This window comes from Erpetoichthys calabaricus, chromosome 9, assembly GCF_900747795.2.
Source record: "Erpetoichthys calabaricus chromosome 9, fErpCal1.3, whole genome shotgun sequence".
Lineage (NCBI taxonomy): Eukaryota > Metazoa > Chordata > Cladistia > Polypteriformes > Polypteridae > Erpetoichthys > Erpetoichthys calabaricus.
In genome coordinates, this window is record NC_041402.2 from 97,619,564 (window position 1) to 97,639,615 (window position 20,052).

Below are 20,052 nucleotides of genomic sequence, written 5' to 3' on the forward strand. Positions count from 1 at the left end.
ATGCCAGTAGCTCAAAAGCTACAAACTGCTCCAAATTATTCATTATTCCTATTCCATTATTGATAACAATTGTAAATGATGAGTATGCACCCAAGTACTGCAGAATCACATAGTCTGTAAGGAAACAAGTGCAGCAGGGGTGGAGCAAAGTACTGACTCGGGAATGGTCTCTGATCCAATAAGCCAAGTTTGAAAGTGCCCTAGTAAACAGTGGGAAGTTATCTTAAGTTAGCTTACTGTGCTGAAAGAAATCTTCATTTGCTCTCATGTGTTTCCTTTTCAGATGCTCATGAATGACTGTCTTATTCCCATGCCATGACGATTCTGCATTGCATATTTCACAACCATTTCTTTGAAAGGCTTTCACACAAAGTGTTACCATACTTTAGACGTTTCAGGTCTCAATTTTAGACTTTCGTCTCCCTCCGTCTCCGCCATGTTGAAAAGCGCTGCTGCAGAATGTGATGGCGTAACGTAATGCGCTTGACATCACTGATCCAACTATTTGATAATGAAAATCTGTGGTAATGAATTTAATAATTTTATTGATTAGTTATTGCAGCCCTATTAGACATGTTTGAAATGTGTCAGAAAAGCCTCGTTTAGAAACAAAATCATGGAAATTTTGCGCAGGTTGTCTCCTGCGTACGTGGGATAGTAGCATTAATTTCTGTGCCATTTTGCTGCTGTAAAATGAAGTTAATCTCGATTGGTTAGTTACCTAGATGAGCCAGACATAAAGCATAATAAAAATAAAAATGGTTTGTTTGTTACACTTGCTCTAAAATGAATATAATCTTTTATATACTGTTTATTCCATAATTTGTTACACATGTAAAATAGTGTTATGAAATGTTTCAAACTTTTTCTGTTAGCAGTTGTATAGTGTGATTTACAGGTCAAATGCACATTGACGTTTTCAACAGGCTTAAAGGTCTGGTAGAATCTGGCATAATGGGCATGGTGCATTACACTGGCATGCTTTGTTGTGATGTTTTTATCTGGAAGATTCTTTCATTCAACAAATTTATTGATGTCATCTACATGTATGTTTGGTGAAGATTTTTGACAATAGATATAGCAGCCCAACACAAGGGTAGGCGTTCCCAAGTTCAGTCCAGGTGAGCAGTTCTGGCTGCAGTTTTTTGTCGCGGCCAGGTTGTTTCTGGTGAGCAGTTCTGGCTGCAGGTTTGTGTTGCAGCCAGGTTGTTTAATTAAAACTCGATCCTTGTTGATATTGGAACTTGCTACCTAACTTTAGAGACTTGTAGTGTTTTTCACTCTCCCACATCAGGCAATTTATAAAATATAGGTGTGTCCTTCCTGAGGATATCATCCAAATGATTTGTGTCCTGGAGCAGATTCTCAGTCCTCCAGTTTTTTCTTTTGCATTTCTGTCCATATATTTATTTAAAAGACAAATATGTTTATCAACACACACTGGTGTAAATAGCACCAAGTTTGACTATGAACCGTTGGCTCATTTTTCATTTGTACGTCATTGGTAATTGGCTGCTGTTTAAATAAAAAAGGAGAAATTCAAATCAGTTAATGCAGCTGTTTAAGACTAAAAGTAACAATTAAGGGTTGGGATTTTTAACAGGTGAGTGGAAGTGAAGCACAGAAATGTTGCTTGAGTCATAACCGCTTCTGCAGAAACAGTTTGCTTCTATTTAACACATTATGCTGTAACAGAAACCTTTCAAGCACTGCGGCCTTCCAGGACTGAGCTTGGGAATCCCTGGGCTAATAGGTGTTTGGACAAGGATTCATAAGCATGTACCTATGACTTGGGAAAAACCTTTTGTCCTGTACTCTTTTTGAAGTTATTTTTCTCAAACATCTGATTTACAATGAGAATATTTTTTGTGTGGGCGGCGCGGTGGCGCAGTGGGTAGCGCTTCTGCCTCGCAGTTGGGAGATCTGGGGACCTGGGTTCGCTTCCCGGGTCCTCCCTGCGTGGAGTTTGCATGTTCTCCCCGTGTCTGCGTGGGTTTCCTCCCACAGTCCAAAGACATGCAGGTTAGGTGGATTGGCAATTCTACATTGGCCCTAGTGTGTGCTTGGTGTGTTTGTGTGTGTCCTGCAGTGGGTTGGCACCCTGCCCAGGATTGGTTCCCTGCCTTGTGCCCTGTGTTGGCTGGGATTGGCTCCAGCAGACCCCCGTGACCCTGTGTTCGGATTCAGCGGGTTGGACAATGGATGGATGGATATTTTTTATGTAACAAACACTAATTTAGACAGTAGAGACATGTAAGATATACTGACACTTATCCTTTGTATCCTAAAATGTTTCTTATAGACTCTTCATTATGTGTGGTGTTCCTGCTCTTGGGAGGACATGTCACTGCCATACACTGAAATGGAACCACAAACAAAATCATTTTCAAAAGTAATTAAATATTAGGATGTCTGAGCTGCTTGATGTTGTCCTTAATATCTGAAATTGCTTTCTGTGATTACAATCAAATTATTCACCAAGAAATCAATTAAAATTAATTAAATATGCCACACCAATTTTAATTTTCACATTTGAAGAAATAAAATGATTGATAGGGGGTGCTTTCAGCAGTCATCCACATATTCATGTATTACTAAACCTGTTTTATTCTATTCAGGGTTCGAGGCAGCTGGACCCTGCCTCAACAATATTTGTCAATCACAGGGCTCTACATGGGACCAATATAGACATTGAATAGCTTTCTACAAAGTGACATATCAGTCACAGCCAGATAATTCATGAACCTATTTCATTAATTACAGAGTGTTGTAAAAGTACATGAGTTGAGGCTCAATTAGCAAGTTAAGCATGCCAAGCATGTTAAACACCTTAAGCATGGTCAGAAAAACTGTATGACATGTCCAATTTTCAGACATGTCTAATAGTCCATGCTAGCAATAAAGCTATTTCATAACTAGTTTAATTAACACTCTGTTCTGCAAATATAGCTAAAAGTTCTATTTCATCTTAACTTACAGGGGGTAAAAGGCTATAACATATTCTAGGTAGCTATAAGAAACTGATATTCTGTTATTGAAATTAAGCAAACACTTAAATAAGTTTAACTTTAACATTACTTTCTAAGATTGGCTCTTACACTAGGTTTAGACCCATGTATGGCCACTTATTATGTGGAATTTGTAAATTCTTCCATGTCTTTGTGAACTTTGTCTCTCTTTCCTTCCATAAACCATGCTGTTTAGAACATTTGCTCTCTTTAAATGGGGCAGGTCAGGTCAGGTTGGGAAGCATGCACTGGTACAGGGCGTTGCCATACCCACCACATAATGAAACAGCTTGGGATCCTGGTTAACAATCCCCCAGGCAGACACATGGTCCATTCCCACCCTCTGGAAATGACCATCTATCTACCGCAGCCAGGTTTTATGTGGGCGTCCGCTTGACCTTTTCCACCCCCTCTGGTCCTCAACAATGAGGATCCTGCACCCTCGGGGAATTGCGCCACAAGGCCGTAGTGCCTTAACTCATGTTTCCTCACAATGCAGGTAATGTGCCTCATTTGGGACTCCATGAGCAACAACAAAGGTGTCCAGTGTTCATCACAGGTCATTGGATAGCGTCCATGCCTTGCAACCATATAGCAAAACAGGAAGCACAAGGACTCTAAAGACTTGGACCTTTGTCCTTTGTGCAAAGATATTGGGAGTGCCACGCAACCCTTTCCACCAACCTAATCACCCCCCATGCTCTCCCAAATCGTGTACTGACTTCATAGGATGAGTCTCCTGAGACATGAATGTCACTGCCAAGGTAAATAAACCACTAGACAAGGTCGACACTCTCTCCGCAGGCATTCACACTGCTGATGGCTATGCTCAAGAGGTCATTAAAGGCCTGGATCTTGTTTTTTATCCCAGACACTCGCAAGCCCAGACAACTCAGACTCCTCACTCAGTCTCTCGAGAGCCCAGATTAGAGCCTCCATTGACTCCATGAAGATCACAGCATCGTTGGCAAAGTCAAGATCAGTAAATCTTCCTTCACCAACAGATAGCCCACAGCCGCTGGACCCATTGACCATTCCCAACACCTAGTCCATGGAAGCATTGAACAGAGTAGGAGCAAGAATACACCCCTGACGAACCCAAGAATCAGCTGGGAAGAACGCAGAGGTTCTGCCTCCACCCTGCACAGCACTCACAGTACCAGTGTACAGGCCGGCTGTGATACCACCAACTTTGGGGGGATCCTGCGAAGTCTCAGGATGTTCCACAGGGTAGCTCGATTAACTGAATCAAAAGCTTTACGAAAATTGATAAGGCTGCAAAGAAACTGCCGATATTCGCGTTTGCGCTCCAAGAAAACCCTCAGTGCTAGGATGCATTGATGGCTGACTTCTTAGGCATAAAACCAGACTGCTCTGGTCGCTAGTAGGTCAGCAGGTGATCACAGATCCTGTTGAGGTTGACCTTAACAAGGACCTCACCCGACACTGAAAGCAGTTTTATCCCCCTGTAGTTGCCACACTACAGTCTTCCCTTTACAGCTAGGGATGACAAATTTTCCATTCAGTTGGAATGATGCCTATGTCCCAAATGGAAGCAAAGACTGCTTGCAGTGCAAGGAGGATAGTCTTACCACTAGCCTGGAGAAGATCAGCCTCAAGAACTGTGGATCAAGAGATGTCCAACATCCTAGCCAGAGGATCAGCTTTAAACAGCTGCTCAAAGTAGCCAGCCCAGCAGGTCCCAGTTGCAGCATCCTCTGTAAGGACCATTCCATCACCTGTCCTGACTGCAACTCTCCAAGGAACAGATTCAGATGTGCGTAATGCTTTGATTCCTCTGTAAGCAGAACATGGGTCACTAGACCATAGATGTTGTGTCACTTGCTCACTGATTTGTCTAACAAACACCTCCTTATGTGTCCTCAGAGCCCTCACAGCCATCCTTTCTCAGTTCTCAGTACAGACTGGAGCTGCCATCAAGCCATGCATTGCGACTCCTCTCGATAATATCCAGGGTACCGTGCAAAATGAAAACCCCCATCTGGGCACACTGGTAACATCAATGCAACCCTCAGCAACCTTCAGGGTCTTGTCACTGAAGATCCCTCACATCACATTAGGATCAGTTGTTGCATCTAAGTCTGAAAGTTCCTCACACAAACTGTGTGCAAACTCATTAGAAACAGCCTGATCCTGGAATCTGGCCAGGTTCAGCTTCATTCTCCTAGTAGGTGGTAGCTTACTGGAACTAAGCTGGATCTTCAGAGTAGCAACAACAAGTATGTGATCAGAATTCACAAACTGGGTACTTCTGTAGACCCTACAGTTTTGTAGGAGACTCTAATGTCTGCCCACAAGGATATAAATGATCTCCTTCACCGCACCACCAGTGTTGGAGTACCAAGTCCAACGATGAGGCTCATGGTGCTGAAACCAGGATCCAGCGATCCTCCACCCCTGACCATTTGCAAAGTCAAGGAACATGGAGCCCCTTTCACCACTGTCACCAGACAAATGGGAACCAACACAATTCTCATAGCCAGCCCTGCCAGTGTCAGTGGCCGCATTGAAATCACCCACGAGTGCCAGTGGCCATGTTGAAATCACCCATGGGGCAGATGTAACTATAATCTTTAGTGGACTAGTGTCATCAAGTGTTTTTTTCCAACTGACTCATAATGCTGTAGCCATTTGTGAACCAGTATTGAAATGTGTAGATTTGCAAAATGAATGACTAAAATTAAAATTCTGATTTTTCAGATGCACCCATGCTCTTCAGAAACAGAGAATTGTGAAGAAGCTGAACCCAATAATAAAGTAAACCGTTGTCGCCTCTGTCCACCAGGTACAATTTTAGTGATTTTTACCAGTTCAGATTGGATGTTAATTATAACAGTCCCTGCAGGACACGTTTATTGTAATAAAAAAGATTGTGTTACTGTGTTTTCACTTTGATCTTCACTTGATTCTACTACAATATAACTATTGTATACTGAATTCTACTACATTTTTTTTCAGGTACCTTTGTATATAAACACTGTAATGACACTGTAGACAGAGAGTGCCACACATGTCCACAGGGCACATATACTAGTGTGTACAACAATGTTACACAGTGCCTGAGATGCTCGCGTTGTAATGCAGGTACTGTATGTACATTTTCTCAAAAAATGTTTGTGTTTTATTTCTGAGCAAAAGTTGCTTTAGTGAAAATATTAAAGCCTTTAAAATCATCTTAAGAACCAGATGGTATGTAATTTTTCAGATTAGAAGTATCATTTACTTCATTTGTCTTGTTGGAATGAGTTCTGCACTGATTTAGCCACCTGCACTAAATATCAGATAACCTCAGTTTTACCTTGTCTGTGAATGTCTTTAGTAATCAAATGTCTACCAGTGTGATGTGGAGGTGAATTGGTTAGTCTGTTTGCCTCATGTTTTCCTCATATCCATGTGGAATTTTACCTATATCCAAAGACAGGCTTGTTAGGATGTTTAGACCTGCATAAGCAGTTGGTGATATACCGCTGGATCCAGTATACTGAATTCAATTCTTGTTTCAGTATAGATTTTGAAGAAACTGTTTCACTGGTTCTGCAGTGGACTGGTGCCCTTCCCAGGGTTTGTTTCTTGCCTTGCACCCTGTATTGGCTGGGATTGGCTCCAGCAGACCCCTGTGACCCTGTAGTTAGGATATAGCGGGTTGGATAATGGATGGATGGATGGATGAATGTTTTACTGGTTTGCTAAAAATTAGTCCAAAACTTGCAAATACATGTAAGTTAAACATGCAATGTGCAAATCTATATATAAAAAAGGGGAAATGTAATTTTCTGTTTATGAAGAAATGTCTTAAAGGTATTGTGTTTATGTATGGACCTATAAGTGAAATGTGTGCAATAAATTAACCTTATCTTTAAAAATTATTGTGCGGTTAAACCTGATTGGTGATTCGATGCAAGCAATAAAGTAGGACAGGAAAAAACCATGCTATTGTGCTGTGTCTTTTTGTCAGCAGCAGATATGTTGTTAGCGAGTGAGAGAGTGGATGAGAATCTGTGCTTTTTTTTAGTTCAAGAGAGGTTAATCTCTCCTATTTAAGCATTAACACGTGTTCTAACAATTAAGAGGTGTTCCTGTGTGCACAATTAATCAGTAGGACATTTGTTATTTATTAAAAAATACATTTAAGTTTGTTAAGTATGTATTATATATTGTATACATTATATCAATATTTACTGAAAAGTAATAATTATAATGTGATACAGATTTTTGGACATATCACCCACTTCTAACTGGTATGTTATGAATAAGTGTGCGAGTATATAATAGTATCCTATTGCATTCCTTTCATGTTTATTCCTTTCTTATACTCAATGCAGTTGGAATAGTTTATGGCACTCTGCAGTCATGAAAAAAAGGTGCTTTAAAAAATATAGGTTTAGATGATAGAATATTTATTAGAAATCTAACATTAATCTCTTTTTGTTACCAAAGGTTTAGTGGTAGCTGTGAACTGTTCAGTGCACAGCAACACTGTATGTGACTGTGCAGAAGGCAAAATCTGTCGTGGAAATAGTTGTTCATCCTGCAGGGATCACCAGCAGTGCCCACGTGGAACATTCATTTCAAAACCAGGTGATGCCGTTTTAACTTTTTTTTTTAATTTGTATAATCTTTGAAATCATAATTTTAAAATTAAGAAAAGGTGTTTACTTTTATTTATGTAGACAGTGTAAGGTTAAGTGTTAGTTATAATGTTTTTTTTTTTTCAATTTTATTTTAATTAAAGAACAAAATGCATAATACAGTTTAATAACAATAATAATTGTAGCTGCTGGTGATTAAGATAGAATCAAGCATGTGTCAAACACAATCTCAAAATCTCAAAAGAAATCTCTTGGTCTAAAAGTTTGTTTTAAAAGATTTAGTGAAAATTCAAAGCAAACAGTCCACACAAGAATAGAGAAAAAAGGTTGTGACACATGTAGAATAAAAGGCAAAAAAAAGGGAAAATTGTTTCTTCTATAAACTTAGCTTTTCTTGTCAAGCCTCAGTTGTTTCTGTACTTAAAGATACTTTACTTCACCTTCAGTACGCTCTAAACGTACGGCACTGCTCGTTGGATAGAGCATGTTAACTTTCATACTATTAGACACATTAAGGCATTGTTTTAAAACCATGTGCCCTCCATGCCTTTCCCTTGGCAAGGCAGGTCACTAACTGAGACTAATCTATAGTCAGAGAGACAAGAAGTAGTTAGAATATACTAATTGATTTCAACTTGTGGGGTTTGTAAGAACCTCCCATAGACTATGCACTAATATACAGTATGGGCAAACATTTAATATAACTTAAATAACTAGCAAAAAAATAACTAGCAAATGGCTCTTACAATAATAATAATAATACTAATATGTTTTATTTATATGGAATATTTAAAAAAAAAAGTAAAAATGTTTTTTTCTAAAGACATTCAAAACTAGGAATGTAAACACACCCACCACCACCAAGTCCTCGAGTTGTGTGACAAGACTTCCCAACCTAAAGTGGTTCTTGAAGTAATCTAAAACATCAAATAAAATTAAAAGATTCAGCAGAGGCTTAGTGTGCTTACTTTACAAATATAGTGATGGATTCTTGTCAAATTCTGAAAAATTTCTGAAATTATACCTGTAAAGAGAATTTCATTTTTCCAATTTCAGTATAGAACCTCACTTTCCCATTGAATTATATAAGACTAAAATTCTTCCAGTTGAGCAGAATCAGTCTTTGCATAAGAAGTACACTGTATATAAAGTGGTGGGCTGGTGCCCTGCCCAGGGTTTGTTTCCTGCCTTGCGTCCTGTGTTGGCTGGGATTGGCTCCAGCAGACCTCCGTGACCCTGTAGTTAGGATATAGCGGGTTGGATAATGGATGGAAGTAGTACACTGTAGGTAATCACAACAGCTTTTTCATGCAATAATGTTATACCATCTGGCATTAATCCAAATACTTCTGTTTAAGCATTAGGAGCAAATTTTAGATCTAGGCTATATGACATGCATAGTACTTTCCCAAAATATGTAACCTAATGATGAAGGTGCTTACTGACATTGCTGACAGGTAGGATCTTGTCCTGGGTACATTGTAGACAATTTTAGATGAGGTGTTTGTGAAAGATAAATATTTTTTGTTTGAATTTTGTCATGTTTAGTGCATATTGAACTAAAATGTGTTTTGCAGATAGCTGAAATCCAGCTTTGTTTTCAAAAATTTTCAATTAAAAGATCCCTTTGCCATTATTGCTTGTTTAAATGCTTGAAGCACATGAAATAAAACAAGAGAGTTAAGAGTTGTAAGAGGGTGAGCATAATTGTGATATCTACTCTCTATATATAAAATCCTAAGCCTGAAAGTGGAACGATTTTGTGCAACGATTTTATGTCACGTTTTTTGTCACGCTTTAAAGTGGGCTTATTTTAAAACCTACATATATATGTTTGGTATCATCAGAATGTATTGAACTTTAATGTGATGTTGTTAGATTTTCAGATTCTTATTCCGTTTTTTAAATTGTAAACTAAAATATCAAGAACTCGCATCCCGTGAGACGAGACTTTGTGCCAAGAAATTTAACCACACCTAGGGCCAGAAATGAAAGACAAAGAGTAGATTACAAAGACAACTGCTGTACAGGCTTTTAAATGTTCGAAGTGGCGCGCAAGATGCAGATCGACAGCAAGCCAGCAGATGATCAAGCAAAGAGGAGGTTAAAAAAAAAACTATTTGTTTCCCATTGTATCACAGTTTAAGAGGGGGTTTTGGAGGAGCGACTGAGTCTCCTTGGGGTGCGTTTGGCGGCCCTCTTCACAACTTGAGTGGCATAGACGCAAAGTGGCTGGCGTGTAGCACAGGCCAGGGGGGTTGGCGAGCGAAGCGAGCAGGGGGTTAGCCCCCTAGTTATAACAATAAAAGAAACATGGTTAAATAACAAATGTAGTATATAGAATAGTGGGTACAGGACAAAGCAGCTTGTGGTCAATTTTTATTTGAAATAAATAATTGCACTCCTTAAAGGTGCAGGCTCTGACTGGGAACGGGTGAGTGAGAGTGCGTTTCGCTCGCACAGTTGATTGAGATACTGGCTGACCGCACCTTAAAGGTGGGAAGATCGGTTAGGTGCCTCAATGGCACTACAGAGGAAGCAGCTTCTCGCACCTGCATCCAATTAGGTAGCCAAGTATAAGAGGAGCCTGCTGGGCAGAGAATGGGAAGAAAGAAAAAAAATGGAAGAAAAATAGACTGGGCAACGAGAGAAAAGTGGACGGAACAGAGAGAGAGAGGAGATAACGAATTGGTAGAGAGAGAGAACCTGGCTGAAGTGTATGATGGCAGATGGTCGGGAGTGAGCCTTAGGACTGCAGGAGCTTGAGGCTGAGGAATAGGTGCTCCTATTGAGTGAACACCAGGAGTAGGAGCGGTCTGAAATGCAGTGTTCCTTGCAAATGCTGAGTAACAGGTGGCAGGAGATGTGTGTGGCTTAGTATGGCACCCCATACTTGCTGATGGCCTGTTGGTTGGGTGTGTCTGTGGTTGCCAGATCCCGTACAAGGTAAACTAAGGAGACACTGGCTTGGAAAAAGCAGCATTGGGATTCATGAGTTTTAAAGAACTGTTTCTCTGATTTGCTTTAACATCTTTTTTATTGGAATATATTTTGTAATGGCTTTTTAACATCACATGGACACAGACAGTTTTTATGCATTATTTATTTGACTGCACTGCACTTTAATTTGGAGCACTGTTTGATTTGAATTGTTTTTAAATAAAAGCACTTATTACTTTTGTACCTACCCCTTGCAGTGTGTATCCTCATCTGCCCAGCTCATCTCAGTTATGGTATCAACGGTGGTGGGTCCAAGAGTCTCCCAAGCAAAAGTGGGAGCATGGAGCTAACCTGCACTGTGACATGGGGATGAACATAACAGATGGTTGCACATTTTATAGGAAAGATAAATAAAAATCAAACAAAGGGGGAGGGGTTTTCATTTATAATGAAAGAAATTAAATATGTGCCTTCTTTATTTGAACAATGAGCCACATCTTAGTGAGGATATCTGGATTCAAATAGAAAGGGTTCATGATAGAAGCCTTATTTTAGGATTATATTATAGACCACCCGATGCAGACTGCAATCTTTTTACTAATATTAAAAAGGCAAAATTTGAAGGGGATACTATAGTCATGGGGGACTTCAATTACCCAAATATTAATAGGGCTAACCTTACAAATAGAGGACAAGAGCAGGAGCTTTTAAAATATAATCAGTGATTATTTTTAACACAGTATGCTAAAGTATTAATGCACTGGGAAGCATGACTAAATTTAATATTATGTAATAGTCAGGATCAAATTCAATGTGTAGAGGTAATTGAACCACATGTGTCAAGAGAACATAATATAACACAGCTCTCAGTGTTTTGGAAGAGCGCAGATGCAGACTAAAACTGTTAAGTTTAACTTTGGTAGTCCAAATTCTGAACAGATGAGGCAAAATCTATAAAAGAACTGGAGTAAACTTTTAAGTGTAGATACAGTCGAGGAGTAGTGGAACAGGTTTTAAAATATTTTATGTTTAATACAGGTTCATCACAAAATTTGGTATTAGTAAGAAATAAAAAAAGTGGGTATGTCAGAAGTTGAAAAAGAAATTACAAAGGAAAAAATAGCTGCAAAAGGTGTGTAAGAGAATAACTCCAATGCTAACCATGTGACACATGAGAACAACCATTAGGAAGGATGTTAGGGAAGCTAAAAGGCACTGTGAGTGGAATATTGGAAATGATGTAAAACATGACTGAAAGAGATTCATTATTTTAGTAGTGGAAAAAAACAGTCATGGAGGAGGTGAAGTGTATTAGAAATAGTAAAGAGGAATTAAAATATATAGAGAGTGAAATGGCAAATGCAATATGGCAAAATCTAAACTTGCATTGTTCTGAAGGTTTCCAATGTGAATATGTGGATAACCTTGCAGCAGCAACATGGACTACTAAGGCAGTACTTATTGAGTTGGAAGTTGTAGAGATAGTAGTACAACTTAGATTAAATGGGGTGAAATCTAACAAATCACCAGGACCAGATAACATTTATCCTATTTTAAATGAAGTCTTGAGATTGTATCTGCCTTTTCTATACAGTAATAAAGTACAGTGGAACCTCGGGTCACGAACGTCTCAGACCTTGTACAAATCGGGTTACGACCAAAAAGTTTGCCAAACTTTTGCATCTGTTCACGACCACACACTCGGGTGACAAACAAGCCAGTTTCCCTTTCGGTTCGTACATGCCGATTATTTACTCACGTGTTCAGTCTCTCCTTGTGCATTACCTGTGCAGCAAGCAAGAGAGAGAGAGAAAGAGTTAGCGAGTGAGAGAGAGAGAGCGCGAGAGACCGAGCGAGATAGAGAGAGGGCTAGGCCAAGAAGGCAGTTAAAGAATGCACCGGGCTTGTTTTTAAAGAGACTGATTCAAGCATTGTTTTAACCTCGTTGTATTTAATGAAGACTTTTTTTCTATTGGATTTTAACTTCCACTTCACTTCTGTTTACAGCGATCTGTTTGTAGCGTGCATTGTTGCAATGTTACTTTTCTTGGTTGTTTATTAAATTATGGATTTTTCAAATGATCATGTTTTTCCCTGTGCTTAAAACTCATTAAAAAAAAAGTGTTTACAGCGAGCGGTTCGTAAGGATACAGCGTGAATTCTTGCGATGTTACTTTTCTCTGTTCGAGGTTTTCTCAGTGTTATTCAATGTTTTTACATTTAGTTTACTATTATGCTGTGCATTCTATGGTATAATTAACTATTTTTGTGCTTAAAAATCTTTAAAAAAATATATTTACATTCAGTTCATACGGTCTGGAACGGATTCATTGTATTTACATACAATCCTATGGGGGAAATTATTTCGGGTCACGACCAAATCGGGTTGCGACCAGAGTTTTGGAACGAATTACGGTTGTGACCTGAGGTTCCACTGTACCAGTGTTTTCCTTGAAAACCTGGAAATTCTCAAATTGCAAAAAAATGTTTTATTTAAAACTGAAATGTTAGACATAACTTTTTTTAAATAGAAATACAGGCATGAATACAAAATAAAAATGAGACATTAGATGAAACTTTTTTAAATTAAAATACCAGTATGAAAACATAGAATGAAAATAAGATGTTAGATATAAATTATTTTTATATAGAAATACAAGTATACAATACACAATGAAAACGAGATGTTAGATGTACCTTTATTTAAACAGAAATACAGGTATGAACACAGAATGTCCAGGCCAATGAAAAGTATTCCTAATTCTGAAAATTTTGTTACTTGGGTATTCGGTATAATCTGATTTGACCAGTATTATTCTGTGAACTGGGCACTTTTAAGGTTGTAGATGATGATTCTTTCATTAGTTTTTTCGTTTAAATTTGACTTTTAAAATTTTTTCTACCATTATCACTGCCATTTTAGATTCTTATTGTTGGTGCTATCTTGCGTTCCTATGTCTAGGGTCGCTCCTGTATTTCTAGTGGTTTGCCTTTGCAGGTCATAACCTCAGACCATGTGCCCTTTGGAGTTTAAAGTTGCTTAGAAAGATCAGTTTCATATCTGAGTTGACAGATTCCAAAAAACTATTTTGTCTTTTGTTCTTGTGTTAGACATACTGTATCCTTTTTCTTAGATTTTCTGGATTTGACTGGTGGTAGTACTTTGTTTTTTGTCTTGTGATTTGGCTGTGGATTATGGTGCATCTGATCTTTCAGTTTTCGATTATTTTTGGCCTTTGACTACATCTTTTCACCCCCAGGTTACTTTTCAAATAGCTCTCGCTAGTTTATCTAGCGTAGCATCTCTTGTACAAACAGCATCATGGTGGTCACATGTCATACATACCACTGTGACAAAATAGTTAAAAAATTAAAATGTGATATTTCTCCCTTTGAATTAAAAAAAACCAAAACATTCAACCTTTAAATCAGTTAACTAAGCCACTCACTATGTTATACTATACTTACATATTATAACTTGTAAAAATAATAAAGTGCAAGATTTTCTGTCATTTAAATGTCATTAATGGTATTTGTGTTTGTGTGCATTTTTGGAATTTTGAAATTTTAAATATTTTAATATGAGAAACCATTGGGATTGTAACTTTATCTAAAAAGCAGGCATGGGATATGATGTAAATACTGTATGTAGCAGTACAGCTGAGACTTTAAAAAATGCAGTTAGTTTTTATGGTTCATGTGGGGGTACCTCAAGCCTAAATGTCAAATTGAGTTGCTTGTGTAGTAACAACTCTCCCCTCCACCCAAGAGTCTGGCGAATTGATAGTCAGTGCTGGGCGATAGTTTTCCCAGCTATTCTAATTGCACTTGTTTTACCATCTGCTTTTCAATTTGTATCTGTGGGCCATGCATGGTGAGTACCACTGAATTAGATACCATAAAATGTAAAAAGACTTTTATGAAATGGTTTTGTAAAAATGTTATATGCATTATTTAGTATCATAAGTGTTTTACATTACTGGAATTGAAGAACATGTTAAACATTATATTGGATAAAGGAAAGTTCACTCAAATCAGAAAAGTTTATATACATTGCAAAAATGCTAGAAACTTAGTTTGTAAATGATGCTTGCTGGACAACTGTGGCGTTAACATGGATGGCATATCTGGCGCAAAAATACTTTACATGTAGGCGAAACTGCTAAAATGGATGTTTGCTTTGTATTACAAAGTATGACAAAGTATTACAGCCTGTCACATGCAACCATGCATACTTTAGTCATGTACTTACCAGGAACAAAAGAGGTTGTAAATGCTGCAACAGTTCAATGTTTCCTTTGAAAACCCAGGACCACAAGGTGAGAAAAACATTTTTGAGGGCTTCCTATCTTGCACATACAAGCTAATTTCTTTAATTGCGTTTTAATGAAACATGTTGTAGTGTCATTAAGTTTATCACATTATTCAATGTGAGGGATAGCACCATTGGTCAGCCCTGGGCAGGAAGCAACCCAATCACTAGACACTGGTTTAAAGTTGCCAGTCAGGTTAAGGGATTCTTTTGAAAGTGGGGGAGAAAGCAAAGAAAGTGCATATACATTGCATGTGTAAGTCAAGATCAGAACTCAGTTAGCAGAGCTAACCATATCTGAAAGTCATGCATGCTGGAGTGGCTGCGCTAAATTAGCTAAGTATGTGTTTGTGGAAAGCAATGGGCTTGAGTGCAGTCCAGGGCTGGGTTCTATCGTTTACTTGGTGCAGCGGGAAACACAACATACACACACAGTGGACAAAACTGGTGTAAAAAAACTGACAAATATCTTTTGTCGTTATGTTCATGAAATGTATAATAAATTTGTGCTTAGAGAGTGTCTCTTTTAAGGTATATTGTAAGTATTGTTTGCATTCTGAATAAAGTTGCATGGTTTTCAAGTCTTTAGTATTCCTCCTACCCATACATTTTTTGAACGTCTATAAATCAGTTATATGGCTGCACAGAGCAGATGTACAGCCTGGCCACATCCAGTGAAAACAAAGGCAGGAACAAGCGATGTACAGGACCCTAGCCTATTAGAGGGCACAAGCACCGAAATAATCTGAGTTATATTTTTGACCAATAATAACTTTCAACAATAAGGTTCTGTAGGCTATCTGTTCATTCCCACCGATGGCCTGACATCTATAGATAAGTCTGCTTTGGAGCATGTTCTGCCAAGACAAGTATTTATATATGCACAATTCACACACACCTGCAAAATGTGAGCTGACTTCAGTACAGTAGAACAAATCGCTAACCCCAAGCCCAAAAGTAAATCGTTAAAGGTAGTGTATAAAGCAGGCATGCGCAACCTTTCCGCTATTGACGGCCGCACTACAGACTTTTTACTTTAATAACGGCCGCACTACAGACTTTTTACTTTAATAACAGCCGCCAGTAAGTCCAAGTAAACTTAATAATGTTTTATGATTTATGTAAAAATTTACAGATTACACATTAAAACAGAGTATGATATATCTGACAATATTCAATTTACTGGTCTACATATGTAAAAAAATGTCTACGAAACGTCATATAGGACAAAAAACCTTTACAGCAATTGTTTCAGGAAGTTTGGAAAACATCGCCATTAATGGCTTCCTTGCTCTTGCATATTTGCAGACAGACTTGCAAAGTCAGGGGACTCGCTGGAGACCATTAGCCGTATTCCAGACTCTAGATTGCTGTCTACCAATCGGGTTCGGTACTTGTTTTTCAGATATTTCATTCTGGAAAACGCTGCTTCGCACAAATAAGTGCTTCCGAAAAGAACGAGAATGTTCCTGGCCAGTTCTCGTAGTTGTGGGTATTCTACTGCTGATTTCCACGTATCCAGCAGGTCGCTTTCTTCCGTAAACTTTTTCACAAGCTGCTCATTGTTCTTCAACTCTACTAGCTCCATTTGTAGATGTAACGGAGTAAGCTCGAGAGTCCCTAGGCCTCGATGAATATATAAAGGGCAACATTTTGGTCAACATACCGACCCGGCTAAGGAAGGTTCTGCGGTGTTTGAGATTCTACACTTGCAGGAGTCTAGAGACCCCAGAGTCCAAATCGGCTTTCGGCGTCACCATACCGACCCGGCCGACAAAGATTCCGCGGCGTTGAGACCCCTTACTCGCTGGAGTCCAGAGACCCTACACCTGCACGGCCGCCATTACGTACACTTTAATATACACGTCCACGGCCGCCAAAGTCCTTGCCCACGGCCGCATGCGGCCGTACGGCCGCAGGTTGCGCACAGCTGGTATAAAGGAAAGGGAAAAAAACTACATAGTACTCTAAACAGTTATCACATTCTGTGCAAGTCCCACAAGCTACTATACAAATGCATCACACAGTGTGCAATTATTCATTAGAAAACTCAATTTAAAAAAAAAAAGAAATGAGGCACCACCGCATGACAGACATGCATGATACCTTTTCTTCTTTTCTGACTCTATGCAGTTTTGCAGTGTATCCATATTGATTATAATACCAATGATAAATTATAATAGTAAATTTATATATAATTTTTTTATCAAACATTTTCTCAGACTTTCATAAATGCTCTTACTGACATGCCTATGTCTACCACAACTATTAAATTTTATTCGTGCAGCACAAAAAATTGAGTCAGGATCTACGAGATTTCCATGGGACTGGAGACCTGTAATTCAGGACTTATATAGTTTTCTTCCTTTGCACCATTCACATTTCTGATCAGGTTAGTCAATATATCTCCAGCTTTTGTGCTTTTCTAATAGAAGAAAATATTAAATTATACAATAAAAAGTTACTGAATTTATTTTATGAATAGGCAGCCCTATAATCATGTCTGGAAGTTACCAAAGGTTGTCATATGATGCAGCTTTCAAGCTAAAAGTTATTAGAAGTGCAGAAGAGACATTAATTTTTAGCAGATTGACATGTGCAAAATGGGAAAATGATGCATGGGAAGATATCTTAATGTAAATGGTGTGATGTTTTGTTTCTGAAATGTGGCAACAGCAATGCCATGAATGGAACATAAGATGTTGCAATATATGAAAACAATGGAGCAAATGTCACTGAGGAAGATAACGATGATGGCATCTACACTAAAGATATAACAAAGAAAGACTTTGAACTTCTTTTTAGAAAGTTAGATGATGAAGAGGAGGATTTTGATCATTTTCGCAAGAATTTTCAATAAATTTTGAAGAACTTTGTTTTTTGTCATATGTTGTATATCAGTAATCTAATGTTTTCTGGAACAGATTTCATTTTAAATTTTCACATTTGGCTTATCTGCTGGGCATGCTTTTTCCAGGGTATTCTGGTTAAAAATTTTTATTGGCGTATCTACAGATGGACTTATCTGCGAGCATATATGGTAATAATAATAATAAATTACCGTGAATTTCATCCTGTTGTGAATTACCACCCTTAATTTGAAAAAATCGTGTTACTCATTTATTTTACTGAACTGTTCTCACAGATTTTGAAAACTTTAGCAGAGATGGTTAATCAAAAAAAGTGCACTGCCAAACAAGTATATATTAGAGCTTGCTTTTCAAACTGAGTTGGATACTAGGTTTGATCTGATTGACCAGGACTGAGGTGAGCTGTGTTAATCGATTATATTTGTGTGTATGTATGTATTTATTTAGATACTTTACTGTGTAAATCTTCAGATCTCCAACTTGAAATGTATCAAACATTGTGAAATGGGAAGGTGAAAGCCAAAACTCCTAGCTCCAAAGTTTCCCACATGTGAATGCCAGAATGATGCATGCATAATCTATGAAAAATAATAGCAGTGACACCAACTATAATATACTATGCATAAAAAAGTCAACCTCAAAGGTGATTTTGTAGTAATCAACTGAAAAATTAATAATCTACCAGAATATTATGGTAGATTTCAAACATATTAATTAAAGAAACAAACTTATACTCTACCAGGACAAGTTTGATAAAAACATTTTCAAGTCAGTAATCAGGAGGAGAAAAACTTCCAACTGTGTCATTTATTTACTCCTACAGCACCATTCTGAGGAGAGACCATCCATCAAATCAGTCTGTTACAATATGGTCAGAATGATCAGAGAAATAAGGGCAGAAGTCTATTGTATAACAATTGAATTTGCATAACAGTGCTGACTCTGTTTGGTTAAAAGACATGAGGTGATTTAGCATAGAGCACACCCAACCTAAAATAAAAGTGTTTGTCCATTATATCCTTGTTCTTCAGTATGTCTTGAATTATGCTATTATTCTGTTATGAAAACTATATACAAGATGAGCCAAAAAGAAGTATCACATTTCAAACGTTTATTCTACAGAAACACTACAAGATAAAATAAATTTCATTACAACACAAGAAAGGGTATACAAAATAGATTTTTTTCACTGTGTTTTAAAATTGATGGCTTCATGGTAGTGGCCATCATTAGCAATACACTCTTCAAGATCCATCCATCCATTTTCCAACCCGCTGAAACCGAACACAGGGTCACGGGGGTCTGCTGGAGCCAATCCCAGCCAACACAGGGCACAAGGCAGGAACCAGTCCCGGGCAGGGTGCCAACCCACCGCAGGACACACACAAACATACCCACACACCAAGCACACACTAGGGCCAATTTAGAATCACCAATCCACCTAACCTGCATGTCTTTGGACTGTGGGAGGAAACCGGAGCGCCCGGAGGAAACCCACGCAGACACGGGGAGAACATGCAAACTCCACGCAGGGAGGACCCGGGAAGCGAACCCAGGTCTCCTTACTGCGAGGCAGCAGCGCTACCACTGCGCCACCGTGCCGCCCACTCTTCAAGATGTTCGCAAGAATTGTTTTGCCATTTCAAGGGAAACAGTGGCTATTTTATGATGAATAGTGTCCTTGAGGGCTTCAAGGTTTTGAGGTCGGTGTGTATATCTTCGACTTGAGATAGCCCCACAAGAAGAAATCGCACAGAGCAAAATCAGGCGAACGAGAAGACCACCCGACATTACTGTGCAGGGCAATCAGCTTCCACGGAAACTTCTTCTGCAAAACTTGTATGGATCTCCGTGCCGTATGAGCTGTTGCTCCATCCTGTTGAAACTAGGCCGCGAGTGCGGCGATTATTTATTTAAAAAGTGGGTCTGTTGACTTGAGCTGTGGACCCGCTACACCACACCATCATTTTTTTATGGATGGAAATTAAGGTCCTCATGCAAAATCCTCCTCAAAGATGTATTGGAAATAGTTAAGGCAGAAGCATGTTTGTGCAATGAACATCTAGGAGACTGCAAAATTGATTCCCTTACAGCTTGGATGTTTTCAGGCATTCGTCCAGTCCAAGGACGGCCTAGAGATTTTCTGTTCAATGTTGTACCAGTCCATCTAAATTTAGTCAACCACTGAAGAATTGTTTTCCGATTTGGGATGTCACCGTTAGGAGGAATTCTGAAGTGCGTTTGGAAGGTGCGTTGGATAGTGATGATGGATTTGTTGTTGTTGAAGAACGCTTCCAACAGTGAAAGCATGG

At 38.6% G+C, this 20,052-nt stretch overlaps 1 protein-coding gene across 3 annotated transcripts in view; it reads left to right on the plus strand.

The window, feature by feature from the left end:
* The window catches only part of LOC114657991 (tumor necrosis factor receptor superfamily member 5-like), a 69,424-nt gene that overhangs the window by 15,257 nt on the left and 34,115 nt on the right, over nucleotides 1-20,052 (plus strand). For all 3 annotated transcript variants that reach the window (XM_051931732.1, XM_028810001.2, XM_028810002.2), the window contains exons 3-5: nucleotides 5,730-5,814; nucleotides 5,988-6,113; nucleotides 7,467-7,607. In XM_051931732.1, the coding sequence (XP_051787692.1) occupies nucleotides 5,730-5,814; nucleotides 5,988-6,113; nucleotides 7,467-7,607 (352 nt within the window). The remainder of the gene's footprint in view (nucleotides 1-5,729; nucleotides 5,815-5,987; nucleotides 6,114-7,466; nucleotides 7,608-20,052) is intronic.